Source organism: Mobula birostris, chromosome 29, assembly GCF_030028105.1.
Source record: "Mobula birostris isolate sMobBir1 chromosome 29, sMobBir1.hap1, whole genome shotgun sequence".
Taxonomy (NCBI): Eukaryota; Metazoa; Chordata; class Chondrichthyes; order Myliobatiformes; family Myliobatidae; genus Mobula; species Mobula birostris.
The window spans coordinates 23,548,533-23,569,783 of record NC_092398.1 but is presented as its reverse complement, the minus strand read 5'-3'; the positions used below and the strand labels follow the sequence as shown (position 1 = coordinate 23,569,783).

Genomic DNA, 21,251 nt, shown 5'->3' with positions numbered 1-21,251 from the left:
CTGGGGTGGAGGGAAATGAAATTGTGGATGGCATTGCAAAGTCTTCCTTACCGAGCAGGCAAGTAGAAATTAGAGTTCCCCTAGGCAGAGCAGAATTGAGAAGTAGGATTAAAAAACGGTATAGAGAAGAAGTGGCAGGAGGATTGGTAAAATGAATTAAGGGGCAGGCATTATTTTTCTAGTCACTCACTAATTAAAAAGGTCTCAGACTGTTACCTTTTAAATTGTAGAGATATGGTGAAAGTAACAAGACTTCGGTTGGGGCATTGTGGGCTAAACTATTATTTAAAGATAATAGGAGAACGTCCTACTGGATTATGTGACTGTGGTTGTCCAGAAACAGTCCAGCATGTTTTACTGAGCTGTAATCGATATAAAAGTGAAAGAAGCATATTGATCAAGAGGCTGTCTGGCTTAAATATATTTTGGTTTTCTATTAAATCCTTGTTTGGCCACCCAGAGAATCAACATCTGATTGGAGAGTTTATTATTCAGTGTATACATGAGACTAGGTTGTATTCGAGAATTTGAGTTTCTTGAAGTGCTATAATTAATTATACATCCTGCGGAGGGCAGTAATATGCCTAGATGCGTCTAAACTGCCGGAAGTAGAAGAAGAACATTAATCAAGACAAATCTGCATCAGATAACTGAAACTCTGAGGTTGGCTCTTTCTTAAGGTCTTTGCATTTTCTTCTTAACACTGCTCCTTCTTCTGTTTGGACTATGTATGATCTGGGTTATACTTCTTCAAGTACTGGAGCTTTCTTAATTTCTTCCACTTCCATTTGTAATGAAATACGAATCTTCTTTTCTTCATCTAATTCGTTCATTAACTGTGTAATCTCTTTTCCACGCTGAGACTTCATCATTTCAGTAAAACTTCTCAATACCCTCACTTGTGCTTTCACTTCTTCAATTGGATCCTGATTCTTGTCACTCTTTGGCTTCAGATCAGGCGATTCATATTCCACTGCTTCCTTATAATGTGCCCACTGTGAGCGTTCTTGCTCTAGACGGTGATGAAACTGAATCGAACATTCTCTCAGAGTCTCTTTCATTATTGCTCGCATTGAAGCAACCTCCTCCTGCCACTGCTTTTCCACATCATCAATTGCCTCCTGTTTGGTCGTCTCGGACACTGCAGCTACTGCTTTTATATTCTCCATGTCAGCGTTTGCCTCCACGAGTTGGACCTGCAGTCGAGTTACATCACCTTCTGCCGACTGTAATGCTACATTCTGTCGCTTCAGCTCTGTGTCACTATCCAAGACAAAAACTCTTTTCACCAAATCCAGTCTCTCACGGGCAGATAAACCAAGTATTGACGGTACATTCTTTGGCGCGACCACAAATGAAACTGTGTGCACCATATTTTTGTGTGATACTTTTGCCACATATGTTCTTTGACTTGAATGTCTGCACCTGAATACCCAGTCGCTTTTATACTTGTCTGATGTTGATAGAATGAAGGGATAAGTAAATAGGGGGAAAACAGAGGACAATGATTAATTAATGATCAATCACCTTATGGACACCTTAGCTTACTGTTTTGGACAGTCAGAAAGAAGCTTTACCCGGTAAACTGTGGTGCACTAGTCATTGTTCTCTAAAGATAGGCAAAGGCTCAAATAAGGAACTACCTGATCTTGCAGAAGCAGCTCAAGGTATAGCTAAAAATATGGGAGGGATGAGGTAACGGTTAGAATGTTCGGGAGAAAAGGGAAAGGGTCCAAATGAGGAACTGATGGGCTAGCTTTGGCTTAAAATAATTATAACCAACTGACCAATAATTATCTTACATCTAACTGTATCTTAGCATGTGATTGAAATGATTCTAATATTGTCTAAACTTGTAATCGTAAGATTTCCTGCTACCTGATCAATGTTATTAACTGTGGAAAATTGTGTAATTCGGGGGCAGTTTCTGGACTGGCTCTTCTGGGAGATCAGTCTGTAACTTCCCCCATAGCACGCTATGAGTAGAGAATAAAGGTTTGAAAGGAATTACATGTGTCAGTGTATTTGTGGTACAATTGCTATTGCATCGGGTCCGATCGAGTACGACAATGTAACTTTGGTCTTGGCTTTAATGCGTTAAACTCAGATTCTGCAAGAACATTTACGTATGTTCCAGCATCAAGTTTAAATGGTATATTGTTTTGGTTCACTTGCAATGGAATAGTCCAGTCATTCTTACTTTGTTTTCACAAAGCACATCTGTATAACATTCCTCATGTTCATTTTCAAGCACTGCATTTACATGTTTTATTTCCTTTCTACTTCTGCAACAGTGTGAAAAATGAATACTCTTACCGCAGTCATTGCACATTTTACCATACGCTGGACACTTTTTTGCCCGGTGCTGCCGTCCGCAATGATCACATAATTTTTTTTCTCTCAGGTGACGTCTTGCTCTCTGTCAGTTTCGTTGCTGCTGCATTATTTTTTCTAATATGTTTGCGCTTTACAGCGTCTACGCAGCAGTTCTCGATAAAAAGCTCTTTAGCCTGCGACATCAGGGTCTCAGAAGCTTTTTCCAAATTCAAATCTTGTTCTAACAGTCTTTCTCTCAGACCATTATCCAGAATGCCGCAAACAATTCTGTCTTTAATGACAGAGTCTGTAACCTCTGCAAACTTGCATCTTCTACTGTGGTTTCTCAACTCCGTAACAAATTGATCAATCGTTTGACCACCCCTCTGCCGACAGGTAAAGAATTTGTACTCTTCCTTCAGTTAGTCCTGACGAAGGGTCTCGGCCTGAAACGTCGACTGCACCTCTTCCTACAGATGCTGCTTGGCCTGCTGCGTTCACCAGCAACTTTGATGTGTGTTGCTTGAATTTCCAGCATCTGCAGAATTCCTGTTGTGTACCTTTCAAATGTCACATTACACTTTGGTATACAAAATGCTTCAAATTTTTCCATAATCACTTTTAGATTTAAATTATCTCCATTTTCAAAAGTAAAATTATTATATACCTCAATTGCATCATCCCCTATTACATGGAGTAGAATTGCAGCTTTCGATTTTTCCATTTTATTATCTGCTCCGATGGCCGTTAAATAAATTTCAAAACACTGTTTAAATCTTTTCCAGTTTTCAGCTACATTTCCAGTCAGCTGAAGCGTCAATATGGGTTGCAAGACTTCCATTTTTAAATCTGTTATCAAATAACGAAAAAGTTCGCACTCTTTTTTTTCGATTATCTTTGCTTCCCCCGTGTTAGTGAAACGTATTATTCTTCCAGACCATGTTGTCTTCTTTATACGTACCATGGGTTACTAAGAACAAACCATATTCTGGAAGAATTAAAACTAGAACTTTTATTTACAACAGCAACTACTCAAACCACGTTTCTTACAGTCATGTTCTGGATCAGTCTCTGATTTCTGCGCATGCTCATAACACTGTCCAATTACATTCTTACAAGTGACACGTGATATCACCACACCATTGACCTGCATGTGGACCACAGCCCTCCATAACCCTCCCATCCACGTACTTATCCAAACTTCTCTTGAATGTTGAAATCAAACCCGCATCCGTCATTTCCACTCGTAACGCACCTCCCCTCCCCCTTCCGTTCCCCTTAAATATTTCACCTTTCACCCTTAACCTCTAGATCCTCAGTGGAAAAGCCGACTTGCATTTTCCCCATCAATACCCGTCATAATTTTATATACCTCTATGAAATCTCTCCTCGTTCTCCTACACTCCAGGGAATAAAGTTCTAACCTATTCAATCTTTCCTTATAACTCAAGTCCGGCAAAATCCTTGTAAATTTTCTCTGCACTTTTTCAATCTGTAGGCAGGAGACCAGAACTGCACACAATACTCCAAATTTGACCCTACAGTATAACATCCCTTCTCCTGTACTCGAATCACCTGTGGCTAAACACATCTTAAATCCCAATGCGAGGGCCCCTGCAATGGCTACACCAGCCTCCCACGAGATCTGAAGAATATATATATTCTGCATTAGGGTATTTTATTGATATTCTATATGAGTTTGTTAATTTATATGCGCAAAGACTGGGCATCAAGCTGCAGGGGGTTGGTTAGTGGGAGTCCTTCATTCTGTGAATGTTTTCTTGTGTGTGATTCTTGGTAATGTATTTTCACACCTTGACTCCATAGTGACGCTGTCTTGTCTGGTTGTAATTATCAGTATTCATGTATGGTTGACCAGCAATTAAACTTGAATTGAGATGAACTACTTTTGCTCAGGAATAGTACTTTAAAGAGGACACAATAATGAGCCTGATAATCTGCTGGACTAGAGATAATTTCCAAACAAGAAGTAATTTGTGATGTGTTCTTCGGTACAATAGGGGAGTCTATGTCTGAGCTGATTAACTCAAGCCCCATTTTCTGCTCTGATTCAGAACAAAGAGCCATAGATTACAGGTTGTCACTTGTGAGAAAAGCAATCTTCTCCAGCCCTAGAACCTTGTCCACCCACCTAGCCATCTATCACCTTCCAGCTAGCATCCTTCCCCCTTCCCCCATTCTTTTATTCTGGCATCTTCCCCTTCCTTCTCAGCCCTGAAGAAGGGTATTGGCCTAAAACGTCGACTGTTTACTATTATCCATAGATGCTGACTAGCCTGCTGAGTTCCTCCAGCATTTTGTGCGAGTTGCTTTGAATTGCCAGCATCTGCAGATTTTCTTGTGTTTGAAATCAGGAGACACATAGATAGGTTGTAATAGCCAGGGGACATAATGGGGATAAGCTCCCACTACCTATTAAATGTTCCCAATGGCCTGCAACTCATATAGCCTCTGACAACCAAGTCCAGCTCCTGACCTTCATGTACGGCTTAGCTACTAAGCCCGTCAGAACCATTTCTACTGACAGGAGAAGAAGAAAAGGCAGGCTACTGACGTCTTAAACCCTAGTCACTCCGGGCAGTGGGTGCCCGTCGGTCATGGTTGGTAGCTCATCTAGGAGAAGGAAAATTCTGATCCCAAACATGTCGCCTGGCAGCTACACCAACACAAAGGGAATTCTTTTGGAGTAAACCCTGAAGGAAATATCAAGAGCTGCAGTCCCTCCACTGAGTTCAACATTGACTGGCAACTCCTGAGACACTACTGGTGCCAACTTATATGGGTCTCTTCTGTTCCTTTGGGTTTATCAAACTAATTTTCATAGGAACACCGTCCATCGCTGTCTAGTATGGGAGTCACAAGGCATCTGACCACAACACCCTACAAAGAATTACAAGGACTTCTGAGAGGATCATCAGGGTCTCTCTTCCACCCACCAGTGATATTTATCCAGAGCAGTACTTACACAGGGCCCGTAGCATTGTCATTGATCCCTCCCATTCATCCCACAATCTCTTTGACCCCATACCATCAGGCAGGAGGTACCATAGCACTAGGACAAGAACTATTGGGATGGGAAACAGCTTCTTCCCCCAGGCCGTGAGACTACTAAACTCCCTGCCACCACGCAGGAGCATTAAACTGTTAACTTTTTAACTTGTTTGTAAATGCATCTTATGCTAAATGTCAATCTTCTGTAATAAATTTTGTTAATTTATTTGTGGTAATATCACTTTACATGTTGCGTGTGAATTATATGCAGTGTGGTCCAGAGGAACGTTGTTTTGTTTGGTGGTATGCATGCAGTATCTACAATTGAATGACAATAAACTTGAGCTTAATTTGGAGATGTGGTCAATATGAATCTGTATGGATAATAGTCATGAGCCTGTTACTTCCACCCCAGGTAGCAACACCAACCTGTTTAACTAGGGAAACTGAACCAAGCACAGGTGATAAGGGCTTTCCATTCACAGAATCTCCAACCACCACCCAGATCTCATCATGTATGAAGCGTCAGTAGCGTTTACACTGTTCACTTTTTAACTTGTGTCGCAAATGCAACTTATTACCCATTAATGTATTAGTGGTAATATTATTTTGTGTGTTGTGTGTGTGAGTTATATTGTGCAGCTTGGTCCAGAGGAACAGGCAGTATACATTTGTACAGCTGAACAATAATAAACTTAACCTTGAATAAAAAAGAACTTTCCCAACAAATCTCCTTTAAATTTTCCCCCTCTCGCCATGGTATGTAGAACACAGAACAGTACAACAGGAGGGGAGGGAGGTGGAAAGGGGGTAGGGAACGGAAGTGGGGAGAGAAGGGGAAATAACATCAGCACAATGGAGGCACATATTTCCCAGGGATCATCGCGGGGCAGAGAGTGCTCTGTCGGCGCCGCTGGTGAGAGACGGCGCATGCGCGCTGGGGGTGGCTGCGGACCTGGAGCTGGAGGCCGGAGATCGGTAGAGGGTAAGTGGGTCCCCGTTTGTATCCGGTCCCCTGATCACCGACCTCGGCCCCACCGCCCCCTCACTCTCCTCCCCCACCTCTGCTTCGCAGTGATCTCTCATCCGACCACCACCCCCAACACCCACTCTCACTATCGCACCCGCATCCACTTCCCCACCCCCACCGTGCAGACCATCACACACTCTCCCCCCTCTTCCCTCCTCTTTCCACCCGGCATCCACCACTATATCGCAACCCTCCCTATCACAACCCTCTCCTCTCTGTCTCCTCCCCCACTGTCCCGCGCCCTCCCATCGAGCCCCAGGTGGCGCCTCCCCTCTGTCTCGGAACTGCCGGCTCGCCACCCCCTGTCCCAGACCCCACTGTCTCGCCCCTCCTGTCACACCCCCTTGCTCCCACCCAACGTCCCCCTCCCCAGTCGTCACCCCATCTATCATCTCCCTTCTCCGTCATGTCCTTCACACCAACCCCTTTACGGCCCTCTTCTAACAACCCCCCGCCCGACGCCTCCCAATCTGACGCGCTCCCCCCTCCCCGATGTCCCCCCACATCGCGTCCCTCAGCGGCCCCCTCCTCCGATGCGTATCTCCGTGGACCGCTAAGTCGCGTCCCTCCGTGTTCTGCCCCCGACCCCGCATCGTGATCTTCCCATATGTCGCATCCCCCATGTGTTGATCCTCGCCCCCAGTCCCTGATGGCCTCCACCCCCCGACGCAGATCCCTCTGGGGACCCACCCCCAGTGCATCTCCTAACGCTCCCCCAACGTCCCGATGATGTTCTCCCCCTCTGTAGTCCCCCATGATATCCCCTCCTCCGTCACCCCCCCCCTCCGTCACATCCCTCCATGGCACTCCTCGTCATGTCCTCCCGTGGCGCCCCCTTCCGTCGCGTCCACTCCGTGGTCACCCTGCTTCACATCCCTCTGTCCCCACCTTAGGCCTAGTCTCTGTCACTCCCCCTCTATTGTGACCCTCTCTTGTCATCTCTCTGTCACCCCACCGTCTATCTCCCCAACCAGCTTGCCCCACCTCCTGTACACTGAATGTCTCATCTCTCCGCCCTCCATTGATTACCACCCTTAGCCCCTCACTCTCCGGCTGTCCCCCCTCACTGTCGCCCCTTAAGCTTAACCCCTCACACATCATCCCCCACCATACACCCTTGTGCCCCACCCATCACCCCTGCCTCCCCCTCACCCTACCCTCCCTCTCCCGCTGCTTCCATTTCCCCTCCCTCTGCTCTCCTTCGTCCATCCGTTGCCTCCCCCCTTTCCCATCTTGCCCCCTCCCACCTGTCCAAATCCAGCACTGACAGCCCCCACCTCCTCTTCTCGCAGATGATGATGGCAGGGGTCGAGGAGGCACCAGCGGAGGAAGAGGAGGAGGGGCCGGCAGAGGATGAGGAGGAGGAGGAGGAGGTGGGGCCGCCAGCAACCGCGTTTGTTGTGGCAGCGGTCGCCCCCTGCCCGCTGGACGATGATAGCGGCGGCCTGGGCATGGGCTCCAGCTGCCTCTGCGGCCGGCCCTGTGGTGGTGCACCCCAGCTGGAGCTGCCCGCCCGCCTCTCCCCCCACTTCGAGTGCGCCGTCTGCTGCAAGGCCTTCCCCAAGGCCTCCTACCTGGCCCAGCACCAGCGCGTCCACAGTGGCGAGCGGCCCTACTGCTGCCCGGCCTGCCCCAAACGCTTCGCCCGCGCCTTCGAGCTGACGCGGCACCGCCGCATCCACACGGGCGAGAAGCCCTACCAGTGCCCGCTCTGCCCCCGCCGCTTCTACTCCTCGGGCAACCTCAGCCAGCACCGGCGCGTCCACACCGGCGAGAAGCCCTACCGTTGCAGCCTGTGCCAGCGGCCATTCGCCAAGTCCAGCAACCTGGTGGAGCACCTGCGCACCCACACACTGGAGAAGCCCTTCGAGTGCGCCCTGTGCCGCAAGCTCTTCCGCAACGCCGGCGGTCTGGCAAAGCACCGCTACCTGCACAGCGGCCGCAAGCCCTTTCAGTGCGCCATCTGCGGCAAGGGCTTCGTGCAGCGGACCCACCTGCGCCGCCACCAGGCCACCCACCCACAGGCGGACAGCTGAGAGGGGCGCCCGTCAGACGTCCCGGCCTGGGATGCGTCAGCCGGCACTCTACACCGGCGTGGGGCCTAAGCATGTCACGCACCAGGCCGCAGGGATCTTCGGGCACATAGGGGACAAGGGTGTGTGTCTGTGGGATCAATCCTGACCTCTGGCTCTGTCTGTCCTGACTCTGTGTGTGTGTGTGTGTGTGTGTGTCACTCTCACCCTCTCATCTGCGTCTTCCCTATATCTCCGTCACCCTCCCCTCTCTGGTCCCCCCCCGCCCCCCTCTCCCTCTCTGATTACCCCCTCTCTCTTTGTCCCCCATCCCTCTCTCCTTCCTCTCTCCCCCTCTCTCTCTCCCCCTCTCTCTTCCCCCCTCTCTCCCCCCTCTCTCTCCCCCCTCTCTCCCCCTCCCCCCCCTCTCTCCCCTGTCTCTCCCCTCTCTCCCGTCTCTCCCCTCTCCCCCCTGTCTCTCCCCTCTCCCTCTATCTCTCCTCCCTCAATCTCTCCCCCTCAACCCCCCTTTCTCTGTCCCCCCCTCTCTCTCCCTCTCTCCCCACCCCCTCTGTCTCTATCTCTATCTTTCACTCCATCTCTCTCCATCCCCCTGGGTCTCTCCCATGTGTGCCCTTCTCTGTGTGTCTCTATCTCCCTCTCTCTCACATCCCAGCAAACAATCGGGGTCAGTGGGTTAATCGCCCCAGCCCGCCACCCCCAGTATTTGTGTGGGCGAAGGGGAGAATCTGGTGGAAATGTGGGAGGGAAACGTTCCGCGGCCGATGGACCGCACTGACCCTCTGGGCCAAAGGGCCTGATTCCGAGCTGTATGACTGTGGGAGTCCTCACTGCCCTGCCCTCCGGTGCGGGAAGGGGTGGGATACAGGCGAAAGAATCCTGGAAATGTGCCTGTCGTGCAAAGGGGAAGTGAGTATGTGGAAGTGGCGTGTGTGGCTGCAGGGTGTCAGGGACAACACGTCTGTCCGAGAGGTTCCTGCTAGAGTTGAAGACAGGTGGCGGGGTGGGCAAGGACGACTGCTGAAACAGACAGAACCTCTTCCCATGAAACCTACAGCACAGTTCAGTCCCCTCGGCCTGAGATGTGCCAATCCTTTAACCTACTAACTCTATCCACCCCCCTACATTTTTCAATCAGCCGTATTCCTGTCATCAGCATAGAAAGAGGCCCTTCGGCCCAATGACTCTATGCTGCACCATTGACCTCCCCCTCCCCCATCCAAGCTAGTCCCATTTGCCCTCGTTTGGCACGTGTCCCGTCCAAACCTCCTCCAATCCATGTGTAGCTGCTCAAGCAGCTTTTTAAAAAAGCTGTTATCTTACTTTCCTCAAACACTTCCTCTGGCAGCTCATTCCACATATGTGACACTGTGGTCAGAGAAACTTCCTAATGAAACTCTCTCCTCCCCTCCCTCGAATTCTTGGTTCCCCTTTTTGACGGGCTAGGGATGGGGTGAATACACTCAGTCTGCACCCTCGATAACAGGGGTTCGCAACCTTTTTTTATGCCATGGACCCCTACCAGTAACCGAGGGGTCCGTGAACCCCGGGTTGGGAAGCCCCGCTCTATAAGATCACCCCTCCATCTGCTACCCAGGAATCAATTCCTAGCCTGTCCAAACTCTCCACAACTCAGTCCCTGGGAACATCTTCTTCTGTTCTCTTTCCAGTTTGACATCGTTCCCACAGCAGGTGACCAAGACTGAACTGGCGTGACTTCTTGCACACGAGCACGAGCAAATTTTATACTCTTAATTTTTATAAATTTTTATTTCGCAATACAGCTCGGAGTTGGACCTTCCAGCCTTCAAGCCCCGACAAACGCAATTAACCCTGAGCTAATCATTTACAATGACCAACTATCCGGTATGTCTTTGGACTGTGGGAGGAAACCAGAGGACCCGGGGAAAACCCACGCATTCCACAGGGAGGACGTACAGAGACTCCCGACAGAATGGCTCCGGAATGCGCCGAGCTGTAATAGCACTGTGCTGATATTCCCGGAAATCCGACCACACCAACCCAGTGACCCGAGCTTAAGTCCCGCTCTGCTGACTGTCGTTACAGAAATGATTCTCTATAACCATTATAGAACATAAACATTACAGCACAGGACAGGCCCTTTGGCCAACAATGCTGTGCCAACCTTTTAACCTACTCTTACGATCAATCTAACCTTTCCTTCTTACATATCCCTCCATTTTTCTGTCATCCATGTAAAAATCTCTTAAAGCCCCAAGTGTACTTGCCTCTACTACCACCCTTCGAAGGGTGTTCACGTAGCCACCACTCAGTGTGGGGGGGGGAAACCTGCCTCTGACATCCTGCCCTACACTTTCCTCTAATGCCTATAAAACTATGCCGCCTCGTATTAGCCATTTCCCACCTAGGAAGAGGTCTCTGGCTGTCCACCAGCCTGTTCTTAAAAACCCCCCTGGCAGCACCTGTCAAATACTCTGAAAGTACCTAGCATTGTTGTATTAGGAGCAACACACATCAAAGTTGCTGGTGAACGCAGCAGGCCAGGCAGCATCTCTAGGAAAAGGTGCAGTTGACGTTTCAGGCCGAGACCCACCAGGCCAGGCAGCATCTCTAGGAAGAGGTGCAGTCGACGTTTCAGGCCGAGACCCTTTGTCAGGATGAAGGGTCTCGGCCTGAAACATCGACTGCACCTCTTCCTAGAGATGCTGCCTGGCCTGCTGCGTTCACCAGCAACCTTTATGTGTGTTGCTTGAATTTCCAGCATCTGCAGAATTCCTGTTGTTTGTTGTATTAGAACATAGTACCAAGAATAGTACAGGCCCTTCGGCCCATGATGCTATGCCAACCCTTTGTCCTGCTCTAAGATCAATCTAATCCGGCTGAGAAACATACACTTTCAAATGATTCCGTTACCACCTGTGGTTGGGTGGTTTCCAACCTGGCGCCGTGAACATCGATTTCCCTAACTTCTGGTAATTCCTACCCACCCCATCCCTCTTTTTCAATTTCCCCTTCTTGCCCGTTCCCTTCACACCTGCCCATCACCTTCCTCTGGTTCCCTTCCTCCTTCCCTTTCTCCCATGGTCCACTCTCCTACCAGATTCCTTCTTCTACAGCTCTTTACCCCTTCAACCTATCACCTCCCCTCCGCCCACCCATTTCCCTCCCCTATCACCTGCCAACTTGAACTCCGCCACCACCATCTCATTCTGGCTCCTGCCCCCCGCCTTCCGTTACAGTCCAGAGGAAGGGTCTCGGCCCGATACGTCGACTCTCTTCCTTTCCATAAATGACGCCTGACCTGCTGAGTTCCTCCAGCACGTTTTGTGTGTCCCTCTGTGGCCATTGCGAGCATTTTGCTGATCGTTTTGTACGTTTAGTGTCCAAAGCATGCAGATATCCAGCGATGTCCCGATGGGGTTGAGAAAAGGAATTGGATTTATGATCACGACATGAAATCTGTTGGTTTTAATGCAGAGACATTCAATTTTGACTATCAATAAACACTACAAAAAACAAGGTAGCGTTCGTGGGTTCTTGGACTGTTCAGAAATCTGATGATGGATGGGAAGCCATTCCTGTATTGTATAACTAAGTTTCACACAATCCAAACCCACTGCCTAAATACTTTCAGAGTCACACTCTCTAGCAAAGGGGTGGCTGGAGGAAGTGGGGGGGATGTTGACTGTGCTGGCTGCTTTACTGAGGCACCGAGAAGTGTAGACAGACACCATGGAGGGGAGGCAAGTTTCTGTGATCTGCTGAGCTGTGTTCACAGCTCTCCGCGGGTTTCTGGTGGCCACAGACAGAGCAGAGGAGGAGGGAGGTGTTTACAGGAGATATGCAGGACAATTTCTTTGTCTCGCACTAAGGTCGAAGTAAATTTATTATCCAAGAGTGCACGTTCAGTGGCCACTTTATTAGGTACAACTGCAGACCTGCTTGTTAATGCAAATATCTAATCAGCCAATCATGTTCAAAGTTCCAAGTAAATTTATTATCAAAGTACATATATGTCACCATATACAACCCTGATATTCATTTTCTTGCGGGCATTTTCAATAAATCCATAATAAAATAATAACCATAATGGAATCAATGAAAGACCTCACCAACTATAGCGTTCAACCAGTGTGCAAAAGACAAATATGAAAAGAAACAAATAATAGTAAATAAATAAGCCTTAAATATCGAGAACAGGAAACGAAGAATCATTGAAAGTGAGTTCATAGGTTCTTGAACAATTCAATTATGGGGTAAGTGAAGTTGAGTCAAGTTATCCCCTTTGGTTCAAATATGGCAGCAACTCAATGCATAAAAGCATGTTGACATGGTCATGAGCTTCAGCTGTACAAACAAACATCAGAATGAGGAAGAAATATGATATAGGTGACTTTGACTTGTTGATGGCAGAAGGAGCGGTTGAGTATCTCAGAAACTGCAGGTCTCCTGGGATTTTCAGGCACAACAGCCTCCCGAGTTTACAGACATTGGTGCAAGAAACAGCGGCTCTCTGAGCAAAGGCAGCTCGTTAATGACAGAGATTACAGGAGAATGGCCAGACTGGCTCAAGCTGACGGTAACTCAAACAACCACATGTTACAGCAACAGTGGTGTGCAGAGGCGCATCTCTGAATGCACAACACATTGAACCTTGAAGTGGATGGGCCACACAGCAGCAGAAGACCTCGCCGGGTTCCACTCCTGCAACTTATAAAGTGCCACTAAGTGTACGTGTCACCATATACCACCTCGAGATTAATTTACTTGCGGGCATTCTGAGTAGAACAGAAAAATACAAAAGAATCAATGAGAAACTTCACAATAGAGGCCAACAGAGAATAAATATGCAAAACAAGATAATCTGTACAAATTTAAATAAATAGACAAATAATACTGAGAACAATCTTGATTGTAGAGAGTACCTGCTGCCATTGGGGGGGGGGGGGGCGGGGGAGAACATAAGACACAAACAGAATTAGGCCATTTGGGCCATTGAATCTGTGCCGCCTTTCCGTCATGGCTGTTTTTTCCGTTTTCTCTCAACCCTATTCTCCCCGTAAACTTTGACGCCCTTAATAATCAAGAACCTGTCAACACTGCTTAAAATATACCCAATGACATGGCCTGTGGCAACGAACTCCAAAGTTTCACAACCCTCTGGCTAAAGAAATTCCTCCTCATCTCTGTGGTAAAGAGATGTATTTCTATCCTGAGTCCCGTTATTGTAGACTCCGCCAACTACAGGAAACATTCTCTCCATGTCCACTCTATCAAAGCCTATCAAGATTCGATAGGTTTCCATGAGATCTCCCACCCACTCTACCAAACCCCAGCGAGTGCAGGCCTCATACGTTAACCCCGGTTAGTGGCACAATCGATAATGATATGTTCAGTTTAATTGGCATTGGGTTTGGCGCAGACAAGGCCTGTTCCTGTGCTGTACTGTTCTACAGTCATAGAGTCATAGCATTTGGCCTATCTAGTCCATACCAAATTACTCTGCCTAATCCCATCGACCTGCTTTCAGACTATATCTCCATACCCGTCCATCCGTGTACTTAACCACACGTGGTCTCATGATTGCACTTGGTTCTGTAGAAAAATTTCTACAGAAGAGGTTTCTCATTACCTTCTTCTGGGTGGTGACCTCAGCCATTATCAATGCTCTTCAAAAATTGCCTGGTGTCCGTCATTGCATAACTAGGTCTTGTGATATGTACCGGCTGCTCATACGACCATCCACCACCTGCTCCCATGGCTTCATGTGATCCTGATAGGGGGTGGGGCCAAGCAGGTGCTACACCTTGCCCAAGGGTGACCTACAGGATAGCGGAGAGAAGGAGTGCTTTACACCACCTTTGGTGGAGACGTATCTCCACCCCACCACCCAACACCATCTATATCCTTCATAATTGTGTGTACCTCCATCAAATCTTCACTCATTCTCCTACACACCAGGGGATAAGGTCCTAACTTATCTGATCTTTCCATGCAACTCAAGTTCACAGAGGTGTTTCCTCAAATCCTGGCAATGCCATCGTAAGTTTTCTTTGCACTCTTTCCATCCTATTGATATCTTTCCTGCAGTTAGCCGACCAAAGCTGCACACAATACTCAAATTAGGCCTCACCAAAGTCTTATACAACTTCAGCATAACATCCCAACTCCTGTAGCCAATACTTTGATTTATGAAGGCCAATGTGCCAAAAGGTTTTTTTTACAACCCTAAGATGACTTTCAGGGATTCAAGGATCTGTGTTTTATGACATTCAAAAGAACCCGGCTGTGCCAGGAACCAAATGAAACGTGAAGGTGGTAAAGGCCTGGAGAAAAAGAAGGAATCTGCTAGCGGATGAGTGAGGACCATGGGAGAAAAGGAATGAGGAAGCCTACCGGGGGAGGTGAGGAGAAGAGGAAGAGTGAGAGGGAAACCAGAATAGGGAATGGACAAAGAGTGAAGGGGGAGAGCAGATATTAGCAGAAGTTAGGGACATTTATGTCCATGCCTTTAGGGTAGAGGCTACTTTTCACCTGCCAACCTCTTAAACAATCCCCCCCCCCGCTCCTTCCACATCACCTCGTCACCTATCACCTGCCAACTTGTATGCCTTCCCCTCCCCACACCCTCTTATTCTACCTCTGCTCCCTTCTTGATGAAGGGTCTGGGCCCAGAACACCAACTCTTCATTCCCTTCCACGGATGCTTCCTGACCTGCCGAGTTCCTGCAGCACTTTGTGTGAATGTCGCTTCAGACACGTTGAAACTTCTTATATCCCAAGGAGGAGGGCAGAGGGCTGGGAGGGGGAAGGTTTCAGGTCCAACACCAGGAGGTTATTTTCCATGGGAACATTCCCTAAGACTTGGAAGCAGAATATGTGGGCTAACAAGGTAGTTAGTGTTACAGCAGCGACCGGGTTCAATTCCCGCCACTGTCTACAAGGAGTTTGTACGTTCTCCCCATGACCGCGTGGGTTTCCTCCGGGTACCCTGGTTTCCTCCCACATTGCAAAGACGTACGGTTTAATAGGTTAATTGGCCTCACGGGTGTAATTAGGTGATGCACGTTCATTGTGCCTGTCGGCACTGTTACCGTGCTTTATCTCAAAATTATTTTTTTTTAATTAAGTAATTTGGTACCAGGATAACCGACAAGGCTGAGAAGAAGTTTCTTCACACACCGTGTTAGCAATCGTTTCAGTTTTCTGGAGACTGAAACAGGTGCTCCTGGCTCTCCTTATAACTCAAGTCTTCCAGTCCTGAGAATATCCTGCTGAATCTTTTCTGCCCCCACCTCCAGCTTAATGACATCCTTCCTATAACTAGGCGAGCAGACCTGCACACTAACGTATTGCACAACATTATCACGACGTAACAACTCCAGTAGCCAGTGCCATGACCGACGAAGGCTAGCGTGCCAAATACCCTTCACCACCCTGAACCCGCAGAAATATGACTTTGTACCATTGGGTCTCTCGGGTCTACAACACTCTCTGGAGCCCTGTCATTCACCGTGTGAGTCCTACCTGTTTTTTTAAAAAATTATTATTTACTTTTATTCTCTTTTTTTTCTCAGCTCAGGTTCGTAGAACATAGGGTACAGGCAAAGTCAAGAAGATTCTCTGGAGACTTACATAAGTATTGCTGTGTAGCCCTAATTGTGTAATGTTATTGTGCAGTGACTTTGCTATGATACCAGTTGTAGATATTACATACGCTCCTCAAAAGACCATAAGACATAGGAGCAAGAGCCATACGCATCATTACTCCGCACATCGAGTCCGCCCCGCCGTTCCATCAAGGCTGATCCCGGGTCCCACTCATACACCTGCCTTCTCGCCATAATCGTTGATGCCCCCACCAATCAGGAAACTGTCAATTTTCGCTTTAAATATACCGACAGGAATAATAGAAGAGCAGATTATTATTTAAACGGTGAAAGATTGCAGCATGCTGTTGTGCAGAGGGACTTGGAAGTGTTTGTGCATGAATCGCAAAAAGTTGGCCTGCAGGTACAACAGGTTGTTAAGAAGGCAAACGGAATATTGGCCTTCATTGCTAGAAGGATTGAATTCAAGAGCAGGGAGGTCATGCTGCAACTATACAGGGTACAGGTGAGGCTGAACCTGGAGTACTGCGTGCAGTTCTGGTCTCCATACTTGAGGAGGGATATACTGGCTGTGGAGGCGGTGCAGAGGAGGTTCACCAGGTTGATTCCAAGGATGAAGGAGTTAACCTATGAGGAGAGATTGAGTCGCCTGGGACTATACTCTCTGGGGTTCAGAAGGAGAGGGGATCTTATAGAAACATACAAAATGTTGAAAGGGATAGGAGTATGAAAGTTGTTTCCATTGGTAGGTGAGACTAAAACTAGGGGACATTACCTCAAGATTCAGGGGGGAAGATTTAGGACGGAGATGAGCAGAAACTGTTTATCCCAGAGGGTGGTGAATCTGTGGAATTCTCTGCCCAGGGAAGCAGTTGAGGCTTTTTCACTAAATATATTTAAGGAACAGTTGGATAGGTTTTTACATAGTAAGGGAATTAAGGGTTATGGAGAAAAGGCAGGTAGATGGAGCTCAGTTTACGGACAGATCAGCCATGATCTTATTGAATGGCGGGGCAGGCTCGATGGGCCGGATGGCCTACTCCTGCTCCTGTTTCTTATGTTCTTATGCTTTTAAGTTCACAGTCTTGACCTCCAACGCAGTCTGTGCTACTCACTACTCTCTGGGTTAAAAAAAATCCTCCTTACCTCCGTTCTAAAAGATTGCCCCTCAATTTTGAGGCTGTTCCCTCTAGTTCTGGACACCCCCACCATAGGAAACATCCTCTCCACATTCACCTTATCTAGTCCTTTCAACATTTGGTAGGCTTCAATGAGATTCCACCACCACCTCCACCCCCGCATTCTTCTAAATTCCAGTAAGTATAGGCCCAAAGCTGCCAAACGCTCCTCATATGTTAACCCCTTCGTTCCCGGAATCATTCTCGTGAACTTCATCGGACCCTCCTCATAGTCTTTCAATTTCCTCAGACAAACGTCTTCACTGTCCACTACGACACCAATCCTGGTCTCATCTGCAAGCTGGCATGTCCGAAATAAATACCAGCATCCTGAGCCACATTAACGTTGAGGATGGTTTGACGAGTGGGGTGGGAATTTGACCAGGAAAGAGCGTTGGCCGAGATAAGAGTCTGTGCATCTGGCGTGGTGGCGGTTTAAAGTTCTTATTCTGAAAGTTGAACGAGTTCCAAACCATCAGATTCCCCTTTTTAAATATAGATGCCGCTCCACGTAGCTGGGAGAGGAACAATAATTCACCGTTTCGATTCTCAAGGCTGCGTGAGGCACCGAGTCCATCTGGTCCGGTCAGGGGGCATTTCCACGCTCTCCCTGTGACCGCGTGTTTTTTTCTGGCGTTCCAGTTTCCTCCCACAACCCAACGCTGGGTGGGGTCGGTGGGTCAATCGGCCGCTGTGTCCTTGTGAACCCCTAAACACACAGAACGGGAACAGCCACCATGTCGGGGGAAAAAAACAACCACAACTATAAACCCAAGATGAAGGTTTTCGGCCCGAAACGTCGACTGGCCATTCCTGTCCATAGAAGCTGCCTGATCTGTTGAGTTCTTCGACTGTTACTCAGGATTTCCAGCATTTGCTGAATCTCGTGTTCATAAACTCAAGATTCTGCAGATTTTGGAAAACTTGAGCAACGCACGCAAAGTGCTGGAGGAAGGATCTCGGTCCGAAACAGAGTATCCCAATGGCCATTCCAAATGTTGGGCACGTGGCCAAGTGGTTAAGGCGTTCGTCTAGTGATCTGAAGGTTGCTAGTTCGCGCCTCAGCTGTGGCAACGTGTTTATGTCCTTGAGCAAGGCACTTAACCACACATTGCTCTAGTGTCTGTGTCTAGTGGCGCCCCACACAGACTTCCAATCTGCGCCTTGTAAGGCATAAAAATGCCCGACGCAGGCCACTCATGGTGTGAGACGACGTTCGTTCCCTCCCTCCCTCCCTATGGCCGTTCCCCTCGATAACCGGATACTGGATACTGTTTGGGGACGCAGCCTACTAGTAGCAGGTCTCTAGCACTGAGCCTGGGGCTCTGTAGCTCAGAGAGAAGTGGGGGGTGAAAAAGAGGAATGCAGAGGTGATAGGGGGTTCAATAGTTAGAGGGGGCAAACAGGAAAAAGACACCCAGATGTTATGTTGCCTCCCAGGTTCCAGGGTCAGGGATTGGGTCCATAGCATTCTAAAGGGGGAGGGGGGTGAGCAGCCAAAAGCCATGGTACATGGTGGTATCATCGGCATAGGTGGGAAAAGGGATGAGGTCCTGAAGAGAATTTAGGGAGCTGGGTAGGAAGCCGAAAAGCAGGACCCCGAAGATGTCAATCTCCGGATTGCGGATTGTGCCATGCGCCACAGAGGGTAAGAAAAGGACGATATGGCAGGTGATGTGGCCAAGCAATTGGTGTGGGGGCAGAGTTTCTGGATCATTGGGATAAAAAGGACGGGTTAAACCTGAACCCTAAGGGGATCAATATCCTTGAGGGCAGGTTTGCTGGAACTGTTTGTGAGGGGTTTTAACTAGTTTGGCAGGGGAATGAGGACCAGGGTGATCGGTCAGAGGACGGGGCAGTTGGTATACAGTAGATACAGAGTGTAGTGAGTGTGAGGAAGGACAGGAAGTTGATATTGCAAAATTGCAGTCAGTGAGATGGGTTGAAGTGTGTCCATTTTTGCTCGGAGGCACAAGGGTGATGGACTTAGAGCACAGATCAGTACATGGAACAATGGCGCTGTGGCCATTATGTCTCCTTGGCTGTCAGAAGGACAAGAATGGCTGCTGAATGTTCTGGGGTCTGGATATGAGTGACGGAGGATGAGAGGTGACCTGATAGAGGCGTATAAGATGATGAGAGGCATTGATCGTGTGGATAGTCAGAGGCTTTTTCCCAGGGCTGAAATGGCTGCCACAAGAGGACACAGGTTTAAGGTGCTGGCTTGTAGGTACAGAGGAGATGTCAGGGGTATGTTTTTTTTACGCAGAGAGTGGTGAGTGCGTGGAATGGGCTGCCAGCAACGGTGGTGGAGGCGGATACGATAGGGTCTTTTAAGAGACTTTTGGATAGGTACATGGAGCTTGGAAAAAATAGATGGCTATGGGTAACCCTAGTAATTTCTAAGGTAGGGATATGTTCGGCACAACTTTGTGGGCCGAAGGGCCTGTATTGTGCTGTAGGTTTTCTATGTTTCTATATGTCTCAGACACATAAATATACAAGGACATGTGCGTGCACACACACAAGCACACTATAGGTCACACAAAAACACACACATACATGCCCACAAACACAAATGCGTGCTCACTCTCTCACATGCATACTCACAGATGCACACAAAAACATGCACCAACACAAGCACACACATGTGTGCACACATACACATTCTCACACTCATATAGACACACACACACACACAATGTTTCTCTTTCAGTTGGAGAACTAAACCACAGTGGTTGTGGTTCCTTTTAGCAGTCAAGCCTCATCTGATCTACTTTTTCTTCGTATTTTGTCCTGCTCTGGGTGCGTGTTCGTGGTCATCTGCTGCTGTAGCCCATCCACTTCAAGATTCATCATGTTGTCTTCCAGAGATGCTCATCTACACACCATGTCGTAACGCGTGGTTATTTGAGTTGCTGTCAGCTTGAACCAGTCTGGCCATTTTCCTCTGATCTCTCTCATTAACATGGCATTTTGACTCACAGAACTGCCGCTCGCTGGCTGTTAGTGTCTTAGTTTTATTTTTCACACCATTCTCTAGAAACTCCAGAGCAGAGGTTTACAACTGGGGTCCACGGACCTCTCGGTTAATGCTAGGGGGTCTATGATATTTTTTAAAAAATGGTTGGGAACTCTTGCTCTAGAGACAGCTGTGCGTGAAAATCCTGGGAGATCAGCAGCAGTTTCTGAGATACTCAAATCACCCCGCATGGCATCAACAATCATACCATGGTCAAAGTGTCTTAGGTCACATTTTTCCCCTTTCTAGTGTTTGGTCTGAACAACAACTGAACCTCTTGACCATGTCTGCATGCTTTCATGCACTGAGTTGCTGCCACATGATTGGCCAATTAGATGTTTGCATTAACGAGCAGGTGTACCTAATAAAGAGGCCACTGAATTGTACATCCAGCATATTAGAATAGGTCTTCTGTTTCCTGGAATGTTGGAGATTGATGGGTGAGCTGATAGAGGAATATAAAATCGTGGACGGAGACAGGTTGAAAGCGTATAGCCAGGGCTTGTTCAGATATGTGTCTTGTCATATGATGTGGGCACCCATAGTCTTTCCATAACCATGATTGTTCTCAACAAATTTTTATCCAGAAGTAGTTTGCCACTACCTTTTTCTGGGTAGTGTATTTACAAAACGAGTGACCCGCAGCCACTGTCAATACTTTCAGAGATTGTCTGCCTGGCGTCAGTGATTGCATAACCAGGCCTTGTGATCTGCACCAGCTGCTCATACGACCATCCACTATGGGTCTATGGCTTCACGTCTTAGTCATAAAAAAAAGTACGGCACAAAAACAGGCCCTTCGGCCCATCAAGCCCGTGCTGAATCATTGAAACTGCCTACTCCCATTGACCTCCACCGTGACCACAGCCCTCCATACCCTTACCATCCACATACTTAGCCAAATTTCTCTTAGGTGCTGAAATCGAGCTTGCATGCGCCGCATGTGCTGGCAGCCAGCTCCACACTCTCACTGCCCTCTGAGTGAAGAAGTAACCCTGACCTCGGGGGCTACACCTTGCCCAAGGGTGACCTGCAGGCTAGCGGGGGGTCTTACACCTCCTTTGGTAC

The 21,251-nt window shown here is 48.0% G+C and overlaps 2 protein-coding genes across 2 annotated transcripts in view; one reads left to right on the top strand and one right to left on the bottom strand.

The window, feature by feature from the left end:
• Nucleotides 1–6,239: 6,239 nt before the first annotated feature.
• LOC140190225 (uncharacterized) lies at nt 6,240–11,024 on the top strand. The gene is made up of 2 exons (XM_072246779.1): nt 6,240–6,313; nt 7,651–11,024. The coding sequence occupies exon 2, from the start codon at nt 7,651–7,653 to the stop codon at nt 8,392–8,394; it is 744 nt and encodes a 247-aa protein (XP_072102880.1). The 5' UTR covers nt 6,240–6,313; the 3' UTR covers nt 8,395–11,024.
• Nucleotides 11,025–12,047: 1,023 nt separating this feature from the next.
• The window catches only part of LOC140190141 (uncharacterized), a 41,744-nt gene continuing 32,540 nt past the window's right edge, over nt 12,048–21,251 (bottom strand). The window contains exons 5-6 of the mRNA XM_072246650.1: nt 14,006–14,195; nt 12,048–13,151 (exon numbers count right to left, since the gene is read on the bottom strand). The gene's annotated coding sequence lies outside the window, so the exon portion shown is untranslated. The remainder of the gene's footprint in view (nt 13,152–14,005; nt 14,196–21,251) is intronic.

What these genes read in the sequence shown, in the direction of transcription:
- LOC140190225 (XM_072246779.1), top strand. Translation starts at nt 7,651, where the DNA reads ATGATGATGGCAGGGGTCGAGGAGGCACCAGCGGAGGAAGAGGAGGAG.